General features: G+C 44.4%; 1 protein-coding gene across 10 annotated transcripts in view; it reads right to left on the bottom strand.

Moving 5' to 3' along the window:
* The window catches only part of KAT6B (lysine acetyltransferase 6B), a 211,371-nt gene extending 191,362 nt beyond the window's left edge, over positions 1-20,009 (bottom strand). For 3 of the 10 annotated variants that reach the window (XM_074382431.1, XM_074382434.1, XM_074382435.1), the window contains exons 1-3: positions 19,813-20,009; positions 5,580-5,649; positions 526-1,404 (exon numbers count right to left, since the gene is read on the bottom strand). In XM_074382431.1, the coding sequence (XP_074238532.1) occupies positions 526-1,146 (621 nt within the window). In that variant the 5' untranslated portion in view covers positions 1,147-1,404; positions 5,580-5,649; positions 19,813-20,009. Of the gene's footprint in view, positions 1-525; positions 1,405-5,579; positions 5,650-18,704; positions 19,162-19,812 lie in introns of those variants that run through there. The other 7 variants (XM_003939781.4, XM_074382433.1, XM_010350479.3 and 4 more) reach the window with 7 other exon arrangements.
* Between the last annotated feature and the right edge of the window lie 1,216 nt (positions 20,010-21,225).

Below are 21,225 nucleotides of genomic sequence, written 5' to 3'. Positions count from 1 at the left end.
CTAGTCAGGAGGCTGAGGCAGGAGAATTGCCTGAACCCAGGAGGCGGAGGTTGCAGTGAGCCGAGATCGCGCCATTGCACTCCAGCCTGGGTAACAAGAGCGAAACTCCGTCTCAAAAAAAAAAAAAAAAAAAAAAAAGTCTGTTTCATCTTCCTTGAAAAATAGTAATAAGGAGAAAAATATAGGATGGCCTTTCTTACATTTCTGAAACATATACGACCCTGCCTGGAGGAAGGAAGATTAATGTTATCCTTCCTGGTCCCTTCAGGCACCAACCAATCAGCAAAATTAGAGCTTAAAAAAAAACACATGATTGTTCCATTAAATTCTTGGCCAATCGATGAGGAAATCCTCAACACAATGCAATACAATACATATATTTTAAAATACAAAAGCCTGCTCCAAGGCAAAACATTCAATTTTATCAAACTTTGCTGGGAACTTTTGTCCACATAAAACTTAAGTGAAACTGTAAAAGACAAAAGGACAGTAGTAAGAATGCATGAACATTGCTCCTTCACTTACCTGGTCTTTCTCATGGGGTAGAAGGCTGACAGGTGGGAGCGAGGATGGGAAAGCACTGGGATACTGAGGCGCCCCTTTGCCATCTAAGCTCCCATAATTGACCCTGTACTGCGGTCCATCTTTCAGTAACCTCCCATTGTTCACAGCGCGTTTGGCTCCCAGTCGCAGGCGCTGCTGAAAGGCTGGGTTGTTGGTGGTGCTTGTGAGATCACTTTGACTTCTGAGATACTTCTCTATGTTCTTCAGGGAGGAGCCATTTGGCTCCTCAAGTCCTTCAATTGCTCTCCTTAAAAGTTTATTCCAATCCACATTGCGGAGATCATTACATGATCCTCTAGACCCCTTGGTTGACTTAGGAAAAGTGCCTGGTTTAACTGACGAAAAGCGCCCAGGATTGTCTGGGTCCTTATAGGAGGCAAGGCCTTTGTTGGTGACTTTGAGAACTGAGCCATCCTGAACACTGAGTTCCAGCTGTTCAGAGACTGTCTTCTTATCCAACCCATGGGAAGTACTGACCGCATGGCAGATTCTCTCTTCAGAGGGCCTTTGCTTTTGCTTTTTTATTTTCTGTATAGCTTCAAGAATCCACTCTGTATAAAGTGGGTTTGCAAGTTTTACCATGGTTGACAAATGACTTCTTCAACACAGAAGTTACCCATAGAGGTTCTCTTTGTATTCAACAGAACTTGCACATTTGAAAGTCATTTACAATTCAACAAATGGACAGAGTATTCCAGACTGTATTAAGCAACATCTTACAAACATCCATCCTTAAGAGATTCAAAAGCAGACAAACAGGCAATGTGGACGGTTGTCTTATTTTACCAACAGGAAAGACTGCATTCGGGTGAAGAACATCTTTAACTGGGATATCAAGACCTTAAAGGATAAAAAGAGGGGAAAGGTTCTTAATAATGAAACTTACACAAATAAACTAAAGATTCTTTAGCATTACTTTTTCAGACACAGAATGACCACAGAAGTAATGACAGGCAGGTATTACATAACACAGCCACAGTGACTATTTTCAACAAGAAATTGGGTCACAGTCTGAGAAGGAATTGTTTTTAGAATTTTTTCACTTCTTATGTGAAATTATTTATAGGGCATAATCACATCTAAATTATACATTTAATTATCTTTATTGAAATTAGCAGAATTATATAAAAGTGGTTCAAGGTATATGTCTGCCATAAACGTAAAATACACAAAGAATAAGTCTATGATACAAAAAATCCAACGAAAGTATATTAAACTCATTTCAAGAAATCTTAAACTTAAAAAAAAAAAGAGTTAATAATCCTGCTTTCAGCTAGGTATTGTATTTCTCAAGTCTCACACATAAAAAAAACTTCCCATCTAGCTACTTCTATAGAATCACATCCCCTAACCCTTTAACAAAGGATCTATGACACCCTCCAACCCACAAGTTGGAAAACTGAAACTAATATAGTAACACAACCCTTCACCTTTAAGTAGTAGAACATTCTAGTTATCTTAATACCCAGTTAGCTCATTAAACAGCTCAATACAAGAAAGGTATATACAAATCTGATTCCAGATGGACAGTGGTATTTGTTCTGAGAGATGCCTGGTATATACAAAAACCACCCTAGATCTCCAATCTGGTATTAAGTACATCTACAAAGAGCCTACCAGGAAGAAGAGCCTTGGCCTGGGAAATGAGCCAAACCTGAGCTCTAATCTTGCTCTCCAATGATAACATCCACTTCTAAATTCTTTTTATAGTTTAAAGTGTACAGCGTGTGCTCATATGTAACTTGTCACCTAAACTCCAGGACAACTCTGTGGGTAAACTGAGGCTCAGGAGAAGATGGAATTCACCCAAGGTAAGAATCAATAACAGATTTAAGACTCAAACACCATTAATTCTTATTAATTCTTTTGTTGTTGTTGCTGTTGTTGAGACAGAGTCTTGCTCTGTCACCCAGGCTGGAATGCAGTGGTGCAATCTCAGCTCACTGCAATCTCTGCCTCCTGGGTTCAAGTATTCTCCTGCCTCAGCCTCCCAAGTAGCTGAGATTAGAGGCATGTGCCACCACACCCAGCTAATTTTTGCATTTTTAGTACAGATGGAGTTTTTTCATTTTGGCCAGGCTGGTCTCAAACTCCTGACCTCACGTGATCCTCCTGCCTCAGCCTCTCAAAGTGCTAGAGTCACAGGTGTGGGCCACTGCGCCCAGCCAATTCTAAAATCCAACTAAGTCCATCACTGTTCTTACCTGAGCCACAACTGCCTGCTCTAGCTAGTTCTGTCTTTGCAAAAAAACCAATATGGGCCTGAACCCAAGCTCTACCACATGTCTAGTGGAAGAAACCCTTGGGTAAGTAACTTAAGCTTCAGTCACTTTATTTGTAGGCAATACTAGTAAATCTCTTACAGGATTATTGAGAGGATTAAATGTACAAATTATCTAATATCCAATATACAGTAGTTACCACTTTCATCAAACGCAATGTCTACATACTTCAAACATTTTCTAATAAAATACAAAATTAAAGATATCTCTGGTTATGTATTTAGACAGAAAATACCTAAAAGGATAAAATAGTATCTTTCCTTAAAAACTTTAGCCAGATATACTGAAGAATATAGTATTTGCTCTCAGAGATCCTGGAATGTTGCTGAAAAACAATTGGATCATTGAACTATACCTGTTCAAATGGTACAGTTTTAAATGCCAACTCAAAAATGCCACTTTGAAAGAGGCAGTTTAAACAAGATTGTTCCCCTGTGATCAGTAAGCTGTAAATTCACTCTACTGATTTTCCCCTCAGATTCAGAAACTTGGGGCTAAAGAGACTGTAGAGGTCATCTAGTCTAACCTCTAGTTATCCAATAAAAGATCCCTGCCCAATATCCCAAACAGATGTGCACCGAGTCTTCACATTTTTAAAATACTTCCAGTGATTGATAATTTGTCACTTTTTGAGGCAGCTCACCCCACTGTTGCAAAGCTCTAGCTATATTTCTCGCTCAGCCAAGCAAAAATGTGACACCCCATAACTTCTACCCACTAGTCCTATTCCCTGGAACAATCCCAAAACAATTCTTAATATTTATTCAATGACAGGCCTTCAGATGTCTGAAAACAAGAACCTTTTGAAACTCGCTAACAACCAAACCCCATGCTACCTCCAACCATACCTTAGACCATTCATATCCCAGTTCCTTAACCCTTCCACCTATCACATGGTTTCAAAGCACCACCTTCTCTTGGTTGCTCACTAGTTTGGCTAATGGCCATCTTAAAATCAGACAGTTCACTCATGCAATTATAAATGCAACCCAAATTACAGGAACTTCCTCAAGACCCCTGCCACAGAAGTGGTCATGCTGGGCATGCAGTCCAACTAAAACTCCCAGATCTTTTTTCAAAAAGTACTGTCAAGTTGAATCTTCCCACTCATTTCCTTTTGCAAACTGATACGCTGGAATCTAAAGTGTATTACAGTTCAATTTCATCTAGTTGACTTAAGTCTATCTTCCAACCTGCTAAAGATTGTTTTGAATCTTGATTCTGTCATCTATGTCTTCTACAATCTAATAAGTACTCCCTTTTGTGTCATTATATAAACCCTTGACAAAAATGTTAAGAGTTGGAACACAGTGTGATTAGGAATGAAATCACTGGCTTTTACAGTGCAACCACTTTCAGGATAGAACACAGGAATCATTCTGTGTCAGTACGTTTGGAACAGGAAATTGATCTTTCCAAAGTAAAATGGTTTCAGGCAAAATTTCATTAGAAGATATTTCACTGTATCCAAGCAATTATTTAATCTTTCATCATTTATTCAGTATGAATCACAACTAATTTAATTTGACTGTATAAAATATAACTGCAGAAAGTAGAAGAGGTCACAGGAAAAGTGTCCAATATTGCCAAGTTGCTTTTAGGTGTTTTGGTTACACAAGCAAATGAACACGTATTAAAACAAAATGCGTGGCTAGGCTGAAGTGGCTCACCCCCGTAATCCCAGCACTTGGGGAGGCTGAGATGGGTGGATCACATGAGGTCAGGAGTTTGAGACCAGCCTGGCCAACATAGTGAAACCCCATCTCTACTAAAAATACAAAAAATTAGACGGAAGTGGTGGCACATGCCTGTAATCCCAGCTACTCAGGAGGCTGAGGCAGGAGAACCACTTGAACCGGGGAGGCACGGGTGGCAGTGAGCCGAGATCGCACCACTGCACTCCAGCCTGGACAACAAGAGCAAAACTCCATCTCAAAAAAAAAAAAAGCATTTCATAACTAATAGATACCCAAAATATACCTTCATGACATGCTTTTGCCACAATCTTTTTTTTTTTTTTTTTTTTTTTTGAGACGGAGTTTCGCTCTTGTTACCCAGGCTGGAGAGCAATGGCGCGATCTCGGCTCACCGCAACCTCCGCCTCCTGAGTTCAGGCAATTCTCCTGCCTCAGCTTCCTGAGTAGCTGGGATTACAGGCACGCACCACCATGCCCAGCTAATTTTTTTTTGTATTTTTAGTAGAGACGGGGTTTCACCATGTTGACCAGGATGGTCTCGATCTCTTGACCTCGTGATCCACCCGCCTCAGCCGCCCAAAGTGCTGGGATTACAGGCTTGAGCCACCGCGCCCGGCCCTTTTTTTTTTTTTTTTTGAGACGGAGCCTTGCTCTTGTTGTCCAGGCTGAAGTGCAATGACTGGATCTCGGTTCACTGCAACCTCCACCTCCCAGGTGCCAGCGATTCGCCGGCCTCAGCCTCCTGAGTAGCTGGGATTACAGGCGCCCGCCACCACCCCTGGCTAATTTTTGTATTTTTAGTAGAAACGAAGTTTTGCCATGTTGGTCAGGCTGCTCTCAAACTCCTAATCTTGTGATCCGCCCACCTCAGCCTCCCAAAGTGCTGGGATTACAGGCGTGAGCCACTGCACCCAGCCGACAATCTTTACCCACAATCATTTTTACCCATTAAACAATCATTTATATCCATTACCAACACATTTCAGTAAGACTATCATTTTATATCTTAAAAATGTAACAAAATAAGGGAAAGTACCAGAATTGGAACTTCAAACGTTTTAACAGTCCATGACAAAAATCGAGATTATCCAGGTCTTCAGGCAAATCTGCCAAAAGAAAAAAGAAAATCTTCATTTGGACATAAGGACATCCTTAAATTCAGCAACCATTCATGGATCGGCACAACCATTCAAGACAAACAGCTCCAATGAGTTATTATACTACATTGGGTGTTATATTAATTATTTCAGACCACTGAAAGATTCTTATAAGCATGGAACTTGAGACAGAAAATGAAGCCCCGAGGACCCCAGCCAAGTGCCTAAGGAAGTAAATTTCATCCTTAAGCCCAGATCTGTTCAAATTTTAAAAATCAGGTTTGTGATAAATTCCAAAGAAAGAATCTCATCATGGAAAAAAAAAAAACAAAAACAAAACCCACTACGACTCAAATAGCCAAACAGATATAACATTTACCTGAAAAAAAAGATAAAGTCAAAAGTTGTTTTAAGGTCAGCATTCACTTTCTGGGCAGTATTCACTGTTTGTCCCAAAGGCCACTAGGGACTTAGGTGTTGAACGGACTACCTAGATATGACCAATAAGCTCACCTACAAGAAAGATGTACCAGTTTCCATAATAGCAAATATGTATTGACACAAGTCACACTTTAGAACAGCAGTGATTCTTTTTACTTGAAAAGCAAAAAATACATTTAAAAGAACAACTGTGAATAACTACATTTTGATCTTATGTACAACAATCAAGCCACCTCAGATCCTCCTTCTCCCCTCCCCCAGCCATGACACACACCCCACTCCTCAATTTAATCTCAAAATTAGCTCTCATCTGACACCAACCAACAGAGTTAATTAGGCAGAAGCAGATGTAACTCAGCAGCTCTTTGCTACAAGCAGAATCACAGTGTTTAAAAAAAAATACACAGCCAGGAGAGGAACAAAATCAGAAGTCTCTTATCTGTAGCCAATACTCAACTAAACACATGTATATTATCCACTTTGTATATTATCTACTACAAATTTTTTAATCTTAGGCTGATTTGTTTCCAACATCCCACTGGCCCTACTGTAAATTGGTATAAGCAAGAGAATAGATTGAAAACCAATTTCATTTTAACCTAAGCAGTATCTAACTGGAAAGACAAATCCACAGGAATTAAAAAAAAAAATGCATAATTCATCAAACGCCAAATAGAAATTTTTTTTTCCTAATTCGGAATTATCCACACCATTTCTCTTTTCAGAGCACTGGGATTTGTTTCATATGTAGATAGGACATTCTATCACAAGCTAAAACCCTAAAATCATTATTCTCTTTTCGTTTTTTCTATAAAAACTTGAAAGTTGGACTAAAGGGCTATCAAAAAGGTAGCAAATCATCCTAAATTAATTCTGGGGATTTATGCTACATTGAATTAAATTATTCTATTTTCTAGGGCTGTGAATCATTTTATTTTTAACTACAAAATATCAGGAAATTATACGGTTGTATCATACAGTCTTATAATATAACACTATTTACATCATTCATTACAAATATTCTAAACATATCTAGAGAAATGCTTAGTCCAGCACTGAGCTTTTAGCTTCACTGGTATTACATAAACATCAACACTATTCAGAAATATTCATGTCAGCATAAGAACAGTCAAAATATCCTGGATCATAAGTATTATGCGAGGCCTCCACTAAGCTTTTATTAAAGCTGTGTGTGTTGTTTCAAAACCAATGTCATAACACTCAAGTCATGAGATTACGGATGAGCCAAAAAACAGTGGTAGAAAAAAAACAAAGATTAATAATAGAGTTTACACTTTTGTCATCCTGAGTTTTACTTGCTAACAGTTATTTTTATCTCTTACTTTCATAAGCTCTTGGCTTTTTCTTTCTTTTTTTTTTTCCCAAAGGGATCACTGTCAGAAAACCTGGATTTCTTCAAAGCCCATTGTGTAACTGAGTGAGCATCCACAAATCTTACTTAGCAGTATCTTCTGAAACAGAACAGAACTATTCAGGGTAAGGGACCTTGACTTATTTTTCTATCAACACCCAGCTCAGGTTATTGGCAGAGTTTCTCAAATAGTGTCCTTGGTTAACAAATATCTGCTGTCTGACAACATCAAACATCACCCATATGGTGATATTTGTTATCTTTCAAATCCTGGATGCATCTATTTCCTCTGAAATCAATGCTTCAGGCCCAAAACATGCAAACTGGGAGGTGAGGTTATAAGTACTAATCAAAGAAAAACCAACAAATATTTAGCGAGATGATATTCCCTGCATGCAGCCCTGTGGTAGGTACTATGGGGAATACAAAGCAAAGCTGGAGACAGAACATATAAGAGAAGCAATTAAGCACTAACAAAGCAGGCCAGGCACAATGATTCACCGTAATCCCAGCACTTTAGGAGGCTGCGGTGGGTGGATCACCTGAGGTTGGGAGTTCGAGACCAGTCTGACCAACATAAAGAAACCCCGTCTCTACTAAAAATACAAAAAATTAACCAGGCATGGTGGCACATGCCTGTAATCCCAGCTACTGAGAGGCTAAGGCAGGAGAATTGCTTTAACCTGGGAGGCAGAAGCTGTGGTGAGCTGGGACTGCACTATTGCACTCCAGCCTGAGCAACAACAGTGAAACTATGTCTCAAAAAAGGAAAGAAAAGAAATAACAAAGCATTGTTTGGCAGTTCCTCAAAAAGTTAAACACAGAATTACCATATGGTTCTGTAATTCCATTTCTAGGTATAGACTCACAAGAATTGAAAGCAGATATTAAAATAAGTACACATACACTCATGTTTATAACAATACTATTCACAATAGCCAAAAGGTGTAAACTGCCCAAATGTCCATCAACAGATGAACAGATAAACAAAATGTGGTACATCCATACCCTGGAATACTATACAAGTATAAAAATCAATGAAGCTTCGATACATGCTACTACAACGTGGATGGGCCTCAAAAATATTATGTTGTGAAAGAAGCCAGACACAAAGGCAACACATCAAATTTCATTCATATGAAACATGGGGTCTCAGGGACATAGCTAGAAAACTGCTGATTGGGTAAGGTTTTGTTTTGTTTTGTTTTGTTTTTTGACACATAATCCCGTTCTGTCACCTAGGCTGGAGTGCAGTGGCGCAATCTCAACTTACTGCAAGCTCCGCCTTCCGGGTTCAAGAGATTCTCCTGCCTCAGTCTCCCAAATAGCTGAGACTACAGGTGCCCACCACCACATAGGGCTAATTTTTGTATTTTTAGTAGAGATGGGGTTTCTACTAAAGGCTTGTCTTGAACTCTTGACCTCATGATCTGCCCACCCCAGCCTTCCAAAGTGCTGGGATTACAGGCATGAGCCACCGCTCCCAGCCTGGGTAAAAGGTTTTATTTGGGATCAATGGAAATGTTTTTGGAACTTGACAGTGGCAGTGGTGACACAACACTGAATGTACTAAATGCTACTGATTTGTTCACTTTTTAATGTTTTTTTCATTTTATGTTATATGAGGTTCACCTCAATAACCTGTGCTTTAAAAAAAAGAAAGAACAAAGCACTGAACTATAATAATAATATCAACTACTTCCTGACCCCTATTGTGGGCCAGGTATTTTACATAGCTTATCAGGAAACCTTAAAACAATCCTGTAAGGTAGCATTGTTGCTCCATTTGACTAAGATCTCAGAGCCATTAAGTCATGAAAGGTTTTCATTTAGATGCCAAAGCCTAAACACTTTCTGTCTCTTCAGTGGTTTTCAGACTAGGCTCTTTGGATCGCTTGTGAGGAATTAAACCTTGAGTATTACCTGCAGGTACCCCTTATGAGTTAAACTTTGGGCCATCACAGCACCTTGAACCCAACAGTGCAGCTCCACTTTAACTGTTTTACAAAGTGTTCCACTGATTATAGAAGGAAGAAGTCTGGAAACAACTGTGAGTATACCACCTTGCTGAAATCATGTGGAGGATGGATGGAACATCTCTTGGATGGATGGGACTAAATCTGGACCTTGAAAGACAATGCTGAGCCTGGATAAGTGTCCCGTCCCTTGGCCCAAATTCAAATCCTCCATGGCCCAGTGCAAACAACTTCTCAAAAGCCCTAACATCTCTGTCTAACAGGAAGCTTTTAGCTTTTTTACTGTTTTGACATTCATTTCTCACTTTGTATTATGCTTACTTATGTATTAACCTTGTCATCCCTACTACACTGTAAAATTCTTTTTTGTTGTTGTTTTGTTTTTTGGTTTTTTTTTTTTGAGATGGGGTTTCACCATGTTGGCCAGGTTGGTCTCGAACTGCTGACCTCAAGTGATCTGCCCGCCCTGGCCTCCCAAAGTGCTGGGATTATAAGTGTGAGCAACCGCGCCCACTTATAAAGAATTTTACATTGTAAAATTTTTAAAAACAGGATTCATGCTTGAGTCATCTTTGAACACCCTAAGATTCCCAAGACCACAACTTGATCATAAGAGGGGTTCAATGCCTATTTGCTAAATAAATGTATCAGGGAATGAATGAAGGAAATCAAAGTGAAAGAACAGAGGCTAAGAATGAGCTGTTCCCCGGGCACGGTGGCACACACCTGTAATCCCAGCACTTTGGGAGGCTGAAGCGGGCAGATCACAAGGTCAGGAGATCAAGGCCATCCTGGTCAATGCGGTGAAACCCCATCTCTACTAAAACACAAAACATCAGCTGGGCATGGTGGTGCATGCCCATAATGCCAGCTACTTGGGAAGCTGGGGCAGGAGAATTGATGTACCCAGGAGGTGGAGGGAAGGTGCAGTAGCCAAGATCGTGCCACTGCACTCTAGCCTGGCGACAGAGCAAGATGTCTTCTCAAAAAAAAAAAAAAAAAAAGAATGAGCTGTCAAACAAAAGGGACACCAAGTCCATGTGCCTGACTAGAACAGGTAAATGCTGAAGAAGGATAAAGAAATTAAGCTGGGCCAGGCACAGTGGCTCATGCCTCTAATCTCAGCACTTGGGGAGGCCGAGACAGGAGGAGTGCTGAAGGCCAGGAGTTCGAGACAAGCCTAGGCAACACTGTAAGACCTCCATCTCTACAAAAGTAAAAAATTAGCTGGGTGTGGTGGTGTACACCTGTAGACGCAGCTACTCAGGAGAATAAGACAAGAGGATGTGACAGATGAATAGGAAGCCATTGCAGAGGCAGGTGACACCATAATGTACAGTGAAGGGCATGCGCGCGCGCGCACACACACACACACACACACACACACACACACACAAAACCCTGCTGAATGTTTGAATCACTCTGGCAATAATATCCATCTACTCTGGAGGGAATGGTGATTGAAAGAAAAAATAAAAGCAACCAGTATTTCATCTCTCCAAACATCAATCTTGTTCAACTTGCATTTATGAGCCTAACTCAGCAGCAAGCCCAGAGCAGGCACTCAATAAACGTTAGTTGAACTGAATATTTAATTCCCCATCTTTTTAGAGTAACACTAAGTTCTTTCCCATTACTCATTAACACAGAGAGTTTTCAATTCATAAGCTAATAATGTTTTCCAAGGATTTCTAAGAGGCTAAATCACCATAAAAATTATTATTTCAACTAATACATATTATATTAATTGGAAGTTTAATTTTTCATGTCATGCTTTCCTAGTTGACAATATCCTTGTTATGTCATTAAACTGTAATTGTCTAAATGTGCTTCAACAAACAATAACTGAACCATCAATAAACTATTATGGCTTCCATAATCCCTAGCAAAGATTAGTTTCAACATCATCATCATAAATTAGTAGAGACATGTCCCAAATCTCCTGGTGAAACCCATGAATTAGGTTTGCATAGTCATCCCTGCATTTAAGTGCTCAATAGTTTCAGTCTCTAAAATTTAATCACACTGTCAGGAACCTCACAGGAAATCTGATCCCTTGTAAAACAGAGGAATTTAGAGACAAGATGAAAAGTCATTTGAAGTCATCAGGCCTTTGGAGCCAGGGTACACTGATTAGTATGATGATATTATAACTAAGCACTTTCACTTAAGAAATAATCAACTAAATTTAGAGTGCCTTTTTTTAGCATTTAAAACCTCTTATCCAATCCTAGATTTCTCCCTAATTACAAATTAGCTTTTGTTGGTTTTTGATGACAAAGGCTGAGAATAATTTATTAAGAAAAAAACCTTTTTTTTTTTTTTTAATTTTAAATAGAGATACAAGGCCAGGCATAGTGGCTTACGCCTGTAATCCCAGCACTTTAGGAGGCCAAGGCAGGTGGATCACCTGAGGTCAGCAGTTTGAGACCAGCCTGACCAACATGGTGAAACCTCATCTCTACTAAACACAAAAAATTAGCCAGGCATAGTGGCGTATACCTATAATCTAAGCTATTTGGGAGGCTGAGGCAGGAGAATTGCTTGAACCCAGGAGACAGAGGTTACAGTGAACCAAGATTATGCCATTGCACTCCAGCCTGGGCAACAAGAACAAAACTTGGTCTCAAATAAATAAATAAATAAATTTTTAAAAAAAAACAGTGATACAAAAAAACAAACTAACTAAATAAATAAACAAAAATAGACACGGGGGTCTCACCATGTTGCCCAGGCATGTCTTGAACTCCTGGGCTCAAGGGATCCTTTCACTGTAGCCTCCCAAAACAGTAGGATTACAAGCATGAGCCACTGCACCTGGCTGAGAAAAATCTGACATCTTAACTTTTTTTTGACACAGGGTCTCATTCTGTCTCCCAGGCTGGAGTGCAGTGGTGCAATCTCGGCTCACTGCAACCTTCGCCTCCCAGGTTCAAGTGATTCTCCTTCCTCAGCCTCCCCAGTAGCTGGGATTACAGGAACATGCCACCATGCCCAGCTAATTTGTTGTGTTTTCAGCAGAGACAAGGTTTCACCATGTTGACCAGGCTGGTCTCAAACTCCTGACCTCAAGTAATCCACCTGCCTTGGCCTCCCAAAGTGCCAGAATTATAGGCATGAGCCACTGTGCCTGGCGACATCTTAACTTTTTAAAAATTCTTCTGAAAAGACAGATGATTCCAGGATTCACTATTAACTGTATTACAGATGTCTTCTGACCAGATATCCAGATACCCTGAAAAATTCAGGTTCCTCTATGAGAGTCTCATGAATTATAATATTCTAGCTCTACTTTAAAAAATAAGCACATGGCCGGGCGCGGTGGCTCACGCCTGTAATCCCAGCACTTTGGGAGGCCGAGGCGGGTGGATCACGAGGTCAAGAGATCGAGACCATCCTGGTCAACATTGTGAAACCCTGTCTCTACTAAAAATACAAAAAATTAGCTGGGCATGGTGGTGTGTGCCTATAATCCCAGCTACTCAGGAGGCTGAGGCAGGAGAATTGCCTGAACCCGGGAGGCAGAGGTTGCGGTGAGCCAAGATCACACCATTGCACTCCAGCCTGGGTAACAAGAGCAAAACTCCGTCTCAAAAAAATAAATAAATAAATAAAATAAAAAATAAGCACATGTACCTACATACACTGGCATACATTTTCAAGGGTTAACAGACCTTCTGTCATACATCCATGACCACTTAAGGACCACTGGCTATAGAGAGAGAGGTATTTTATCCAATTTCACAATAGTTAGCTTTGCGTGCCTTAGTTAAGGCATGTTACATTAAGAGGAAGAAAGTCATTCTTTTTGGTTTTGAATATTATCAAAAAACAGGTTTCTGACATTTTATTCAACAAGTAGGGGTGCTGTGATGGGATGTATCAGAGAGTCAGGGATCCAGTCCCCACTTTGCTAGCTACCCAGGCTAGCGGATATTGGATGTGTTACTAAATCAATATAAGTCTCCGTTTTCTCTTCTGTAAAAATGAGAATACTACTCTGTTTTACAGAACTGTTAAGAGGAATCACTTAGATAACAAATATGAAAGAAGCAAGGATGGTGGCAGACACATAACAGGAACACAATAAAATGCTAGCTCATAAAAGGGAAAAGGGCAATACAGTCAGCTGGAGACCTATAAAATCTAATCTGGCTGAACTTCTGTCTATATGACCATTTTCTCCTAAGAGACAGGAGAAGTCAGCACCTGGCTCTTAGTTACAGCTGCAAAGAAGTAAAAATTCAAGACAGAGAATAGAAACAAGTGAAGGAAAGCACAAATACAGTCATAATGGTGAGGCTGGGGTCCAGAAGAGTGTATTTTACTCATAGTTACATATTGTTTAAGGTCAACAAAGCTTTTTAAAGATAATACTGCATAGAAGACTATCTTCTTGATCTCAGGGTAGGAAAAGTCTTAAAACAAGGCACAAAAGGCACTAACCATAAAGACCAATAAATTTGACTCCATTAAAATTAAGAACTTCTGTTGATTAAAAGATACCATATAGAGATAAAAAGGTAAGTCACAATATTTGCAACATACACTCACGACAAAGGACTTGTATTTACAATAAATAAAGAACTTCTAAACAGCAATAAAAGATACAAGGTCTAATTTTTAAAAGCAGGGTGGGAAAGACTTGAACAGAACTTTATAAATGAGGATATCTGGCCACACGATGGCTCACAACTGTAATCCCAGCACTTTGGGAGGCCAAGGCGGGCGGATCATAAGGTCAGGAGGAGTTCGCGACCAGCCTGACCAACATGGTGAAACCCCATTTCTACTAAAAATACAAAAATTAGCTGGGTGTGGTGGTGCACGCCTGTAATCCCAGCTACTCAGGAAGCTGAGGTAGGAGAATTGCTTGAACCCAGGAGATGGAGGTTGCAGTGGGCCAAGATCGTGTGACTGCATTCTAGCCTGGGCAACAAAGCAAGACTTTGACTCAAAAAAAAAAAAAAAAGAAAGAAAGAAAGAAAGAAAAAGAAAGAAAGAAAGAAAGAAAGAAAGAAAAGGAAATGAGACTAACTAAATGGCTAAAAAAATATATGAAGAGCTATGCAATCTGATTACTTATCAAGCAAGTGCAAAATTTACCATATTGGTTAAAATTTTAAAAGCTAAAAAGGCTGAGGTTGGAGAAGGTTGAGAAGCAAGGGAGCTCACGTATTGCTGGAAGTAGTGTAACATGATACAATACTTTAGAAGAGTTTGGTACTTAGTAAAGATGAAGAGACAAGCATACCTTATGACTAGGGTAACCATACAATTCGTCATCTAAACCTAGATACTTCTGAAAACTAAAAGTGTTAGAGTTACACTGGGAAAATAAGCAAAAACCAGGATAAGTGGTCACCCTAGCTATAAACCGGCAATTTCATTCCTAGGTGTATACCTTAGAGAAACGTGTGCACATGGGCACCAGATGACAGGTATAGGAATGCTCATAGCAGCTTTGTTTTCAATTGCCCCAAACTTGAAACAACTCAAATATTCAGCAACAATGGAATGGATGTTACAAAAATTGTGGTGTATTCTCTTTCTGGAGTCTGCCAGAAAACAGGTATCAGTAGATCATGGGAGTCCTATAAAAAGGTGCTTAAGGGTGCTTTGGAAATGTAAATTCAGGTATTACAGGGAAGAAATATTCCATCACCCCACTTCTCCCATCCATGCCTCATTTACCCCTCTGCAACAAAGACTGATTACTACAGCTCACACATTCCTACTTACTTAAAATTATACTTAGGTAAAACTATTTCTTTAGGCCAGGCACGGTGGCTCACACCTGTAATCCTAGCACTCTGGGAAACTGAGGTGGGTGGATCACCTGAGGTCAGGAGTTTGAGACCAGTCTGGGCAACATGGCTAAAAACACAAAAATTAGCTGGGCACATGCCTGTAATCCCAGCTACTTGGGAGGCTGAGGCAGGAGAATCACTTGAACCCAGGAGGTAGAGGTTGCAGTGAGCTGAGATAGTGCCACTGCACTCCAGCCTGGGCAACAGAGCAAGACTCTGTCAAAAAAAAAAAAAAAAAAAAGGAAAGAAAAAGAAAGAAAGAAACTATTTCCTTTTCTCTCCCTCTCGTTTTTTTTTTTTCTTTTTCACCCTCTCAACCCAGCTTTTCCCGACTACGGGAAGAAAGAACCAGGAAGAGAAGGCCTCCTTTCCTTTTTTCTTTTTTTCTTTCTTTTTTTCTTTTTTTTAAATCAAGACAGGGTTTCACCGTATTGGTCAGGCTGATCTCCTAACCTCAGGTGATCCGTCTGCCTCAGCCTCCCAAAGTGCGGGGATTATAGGCGTGAGCCACCGCGCCCGGCGCCTCCTTTTCTCTCAACACAAATGTAGGCATGTGTAGGCACATGGAAAACTGAAAGTACACTATAGAGAACTAGGAGACTGAAAGCCAGATCACTAAGTTACCTCTTCCATTAATTAGTATGTGAAAGTCCATGAGAGTTGCTGAAGCACATTAAAATTGTCATACTTTCTCATCTACTTTTCAATACTCATCCTATTTACCTTTCATTCATGCTATGCCTCACATCTGACAGTTTCCACGTAATCTTCACAAGCAGTGTGTGAAATAAACACACGCTATAATAGCAATGACATAATATCCACTCTACTCAGAAGCCTACATGTGGCTAGGAAGCAAAACTTCCTCTGCCAACCATGTCATTACCATCAGCCATTCCCTAAATTCCTCCTTTAATGTTAAAATCTCTGTCTCTATCTTTTCTTTTTTTTTTTTTTCTTAAACCATCTCTTCACCTCCCTAACTTTTTTTTTTTTTTTTTTTTTTTTTTTTTTTGAGACAGAGTTTCGCTCTTGTTACCCAGGCTGGAGTGCAATGGCGTGATCTCGGCTCACTGCAACCTCCGCCTCCTGGGTTCAGGCAATTCTCCTGCCTCAGCCTCCTGAGTAGCTGGGATTACAGGCACGAGCCACCATGCCCAGCTAATTTTTTGTATTTTTAGTAGAGACGGGGTTTCACCATGTTGACCAGGATGGTCTCGATCTCTCGACCTCGTGATCCACCCGCCTCGGCCTCCCAAAGTGCTGGGATTACAGGCTTGAGCCACCGCGCCTGGCCACACACCTCCCCAACATTTAACTCTTAGTAGAAGTTCTCGGGAAAGAAGAAACATGTGTATTATCCTTTCCTTATTAAAAACATAAAATACTGCCCAAATTCATTTTGATAAATATGTAAAGAACTTATGACTAAGAAAAGAATAGAGTGTTTTATTTCCAGGCTATGCCAGAAAATCTAGGGTATACAATTAAGACAGGAAGAATGCGCTTAAAAAATAAATAAATAAAAAATAAAAGGCCAGGTACGGTGGCTCATGTCTGTAATCCCAGCACTTTGTGAGGCCGAGGTAGGCGAATCACAAGGTCAAGAGATCAAGACCATACTGGCCAACATGGTGAAAACCCATCTCTACTAAAAATACAAAAATTAGTTGGGCATGGTGGCGCAGGCCTGTAGTCCCAGCTACTCGGGAGGCTGAGGCGGGAGAATCACTTGAATCTGGGAGGCAGAGGTTGCAGTGAGCCGAGATCATGCCACTGCACTCCAGCCTGGCAACAGAGCGAGACTCCGTCCCTCTCTCCCAAAAAAAACTTTCCTGGAGCTCCACAGAATGAAGACTATTCAAACACAACTAATTCCCATTTGCTACTTCCACCTCTGTTGCATATAGGATGTGTCTTCATATGCTCTACCCTGAATTTCCTTGGTACCTCCAACCCCAAACATACTTGGTTCATTGGTCTTCACTTCCTGTTTCCCCCATCTGTAATTCTTTATCACTACCCCTTCACAACTTCTGTCTAATACTCTCTTTAGCACGTCCCATCACCTTCTACCAATAACAGAGCTTAAACTCCTTCATAAGGCATAGGATACCATTTGTAATCTAACCCCTCCTCTGCCTTTGTCTGGTCATCTGCCACAACTCCCTGTACTCTGCCCATAGCAAAGTACTAGCAAATTCAAAACTAGGCAAAATGTCCTATCCCAAGGTATGGTGCGTCTCTCTTCCTGGGATACCTTGCTGCCCACACACTCCCTTGAAGACTCCAGATCAAGTTTAACATAATAAATCCAGCCGTGGCTCACACCTGTAATCTGAACACTCAGGTAGGCAGAGGTGGGCAGATCACTTGAGCCCAGGAGTTCGAGAGCAGCCTGGTCAACATTAATGAGACCCCGTTCTCATTTTTATAAAAAATAAATCAATCCAGCCTATCAAACAACTCGTCTCCCAAACTAACACCTTTCTTTGCCTCATCCTCACCCCTGGCGCAGTCCACCAAATCACATTCACCCAAAACTACTGTACAGCCCCACCCACTTTCTTCACACCTGCCGATTTGCCCACCCCTCCCAATCCCCTGTCCCCAAGAGACTTTCTGCCACAGATGTATTTTGCAAATTCTAAGCGGCCTCCCTCCCCACCCTTCACATTGAAGTCTGCTCTGCTATCCTCGCACCGTCTTTCAGAAACTCTCCCAAGCATAACCATCCCATCTTTCCATGTTTTAAAAATTACTTCATATCCCAAAGCTATCAAACCTTCTTATTCCAACATGCCTATCCACCCAGACACCTCTTTCCCGTCACTGCAATCATACTTGCTCCTCACATGGGTCAATGCTTCCCCCAACCCAACACTCTGCACTGCTTCCTCAACTCTACTGCACATCCACCACACCCAAACCCGCTACTCGGTCCCCAGAAAACTGCAATCTCGCCTTCGGCATCATCTCACCTGCCCTCACACACCCCTCGGTCCGCCTTCCACTTCTCTCAAATTGCATCCCTCCCTAACTCTCCCTCTGCACCTGCTTCTACACCTCCAGCTTCCCATCCCACTCAGCCCTCACTAGTCTTCCTCACACCCTCGCCGGCCCCCCACCACCGCTCCTACCAGTTCACTCCCACTCAGAAATTCCCTCTCGGCCCCCCGCCTTCCGACTCCCCGAACCACGCCCCACCCGATCTCGCCCCGCCCCCTCCGCCCTCGAGCCCCGCCCCTTGCCCTAGAGGCCCTGCCGAGGGGCGGGGCCTGTCCCTCCTCCCCTTTCCCCCGCCCCCTACCGTCACGCTCAGGGGCAGCCTGACCCCGAGCGGCCCCGCGGTGACCCTCGCGCAGAGGCCTGTGGGAGGGGCGTCGTAAGCCCCTGATCCCCCAGTCTATTACCCTCTCCCGCTCAGTCTCCTCCCCTTGGGAACGCGCGGGGTGGGTGACAGACCTGGCCGCGCGCCACCGCCACCGCGCCTGCCGGGGGCGCTGCCGCTGCCTGAGAAAGAAGCTGCGGCTGCCGCCTGGAGGAGGTGCCGTCGCCTCCGCCACCGCTGCCGCCGCCGCCAGGGGTAGGAGCTAAGCCGCCGCCATTTTGTGTCCCCCTGTTGTTGTCGTTGACATGAATCCGACATGACACTGATTACAGCCCAATGGAGTCTCATTAAACCCGAGCCGCGGCCCCGCCCCGCCGCTGCTCCATTGGAGGAGACCAAAGATACCTAAGGCCACCCGTTGGCCTACGGGTCTATCCGTCACCCACTCACTAACCACTCTGCAGCCCATTGGGGCAGGTTCCTGCCGGTCATCTCCCTTCCACATAGACACACCCCTCGACCCATCATCCCCCCCTCCGGCACCACCCCGGGGGAGGGTCCACTGCCAGTACCAATCAACAGACCGCTGGGCCCGCCTCTTCCGGGCACCTATTGGTCCAGCCCTTTTCTCTCTCCTAGATACCGCGCCACCTCTACTTCCACCTACCCGCCCCCTCCACCTCTAGGAAAGGATTGGGTCTACTCGCAGCAGAGGAGCTTGGTCTTATTGGCTGCAGACAACGTCAATCAGGAAGCCTTGTCCCTCTCCCCTCCCCCACTCAACCCCAAACCCCCTAGCCCGCAGCTAAAGTTTGTGTGAGAGCTGATCGCTGGCGGCGGCCGCAGGATTTAGGGGTGGGCGCGGGCGGGCGCGCGCGGGCGGGCACGCGAAGTTAAAATTCGAGGTTCTCAGTCGCCAGCTCCTTCGGTGGAGTGCGCGGACGGGCGCGCCGCCCGGAGCGTTCCATCCCGCCCCCTCCTCCACCCTCTCTCCCGTCCCGTCCCGGGCGACTACTCGCCCGCCCCCTGGCTCGCATCCTTCCCCCCCAACAGACCCCTACCCTGCCAGCCCCAGGCCGGGTGCAGGCAGAACGATGTCGCTGCAACCTCCTCGCCATCCCATGCCGCGGGGGAGCAAGCCCCTACCCGCCGGGTGTGCACCCCCCGGCTCCACACTCGCCCGTGTCTGCAAGCACGTGCACCGTTCGCCGCTGCCTCCGGCCACCCCGGTTCCCGGCTAACCTCGCCTGCAGCGCGGCCAATCGCTCGCTGCCCTTTGTTGCTGCAGCCTGGGTCTCCCCGCTGCCTTCCTCAGCCTCCGCCTCGTCCTTTGCCAGCCGCCCGGGTCCGCAGCGCCGCGCTCCCCCCGCCCGGGACCCACCGCCGCCGCCTCCTTCTCCTCCTCCGCCTCCTCCTCCTCGGCTCCGGGCTGCAGCGCACAGAGCCCGAGGCAGCGCCGCCCAGCCCCGCTCCCCCCGCGCCGCCCGCCAGCCCGCCCGGCCTGGCCGGGGGCGCAGCCCGGACCCCGCCCGCCCCAGTCTCCGCCCCGGGGGTACCTGCCTCCGCCCCGGGGGGCTCCTCTCACCGCCCTCGGGGGAGGGCGGGGACGCTGGTGTCCGCGGGAGGATGGGGACGCCTGGGCCGTTTGGGGAGGGGAGTGTGCCCGCCGGGGCTGGGACTGAGGTGCGGTCCTCGCCAGTGCGCCCCCCCTCCCGTCGCTGTGGGCCCCAAACTTCGTCCTTCGCCCAGGCCTTGCGCCCTCGGGCGATCGCGGCAGTTTTGGGGTGGGGGACGCCTTGGGAGCTGTGTCTACCCTGATCGGGAGGAAGAGGGAGCAGTGACATTCAGCGACTGCGGACAGGGCACGGCAGCGGCATCCTTGGGTGGGAGTGGGGATGTCAGACGCGGGCTGGAGGGGGAAGCTGCCCCTCAGGATGCCCTCTCCCTGCCTGCGAGAAGCTGGCGAGCTCAGCCGCGTTCTGGGTGCTTTCTTGGGCGGTGCAGGCGGATGGCAGAGGTGCTGAGGCGGGAGGGGGGCGGGGAAGACCGCTGGGGGGCCCTTCCCCCCTCTCCTTTAGCCAGCGCTCTAAGGAAGGCTGATGGCGAAGTTCGGTTTTCCAGGCTTCCCCTGGGCCCCCCGAGTTCCTGAGGCCCACTTGAGGGAGGCTGGGGGCTCCTCTGGCCGCCTAGGCGAGGCCACTCTGACGCTGCCCGCATGCCTCCCAGAGCTCTCTGGACTCTGAAGAGAGCGCCCCTGGTTCTTTCCGAAGGTGAATGGGATGCTGGCAAAGGAGACTTCAGAAAATAGGAAAGGTGGGCTCGAGAAATGGCTCCTAGAGAGTTTGAGCACGAAGTTTCCCTTCCCAGGCGCCATTTCTTTGAGAGGGGGAGGAGAACTATGGCTTCGCAAAAGAACCAAATTTGAGTCATGGTGGCCTGGGTGGCAAACCACCTGTTGCCTGACGTCTGTCCCTGGAGTCAGTGCCGTCTTGGGCCCGGGCAGGTCAATGCAGGGTACCACGGAGGGGAGACCCCATTGACTCCCGCCCTGGTTGACTCCTGCAGCCTCATGCCACTGACACTGCAGCGGCATCTTCACCTCCCCATTAGAAACCACTGTACATGTAGGTGGACACTTTGTTAGGACAACTTATC

This window comes from Saimiri boliviensis, chromosome 12, assembly GCF_048565385.1.
Source record: "Saimiri boliviensis isolate mSaiBol1 chromosome 12, mSaiBol1.pri, whole genome shotgun sequence".
Lineage (NCBI taxonomy): Eukaryota > Metazoa > Chordata > Mammalia > Primates > Cebidae > Saimiri > Saimiri boliviensis.
The sequence above is the reverse complement of the archived record's forward strand: the minus strand, read 5'-3'. Positions and strand labels throughout refer to the sequence as shown.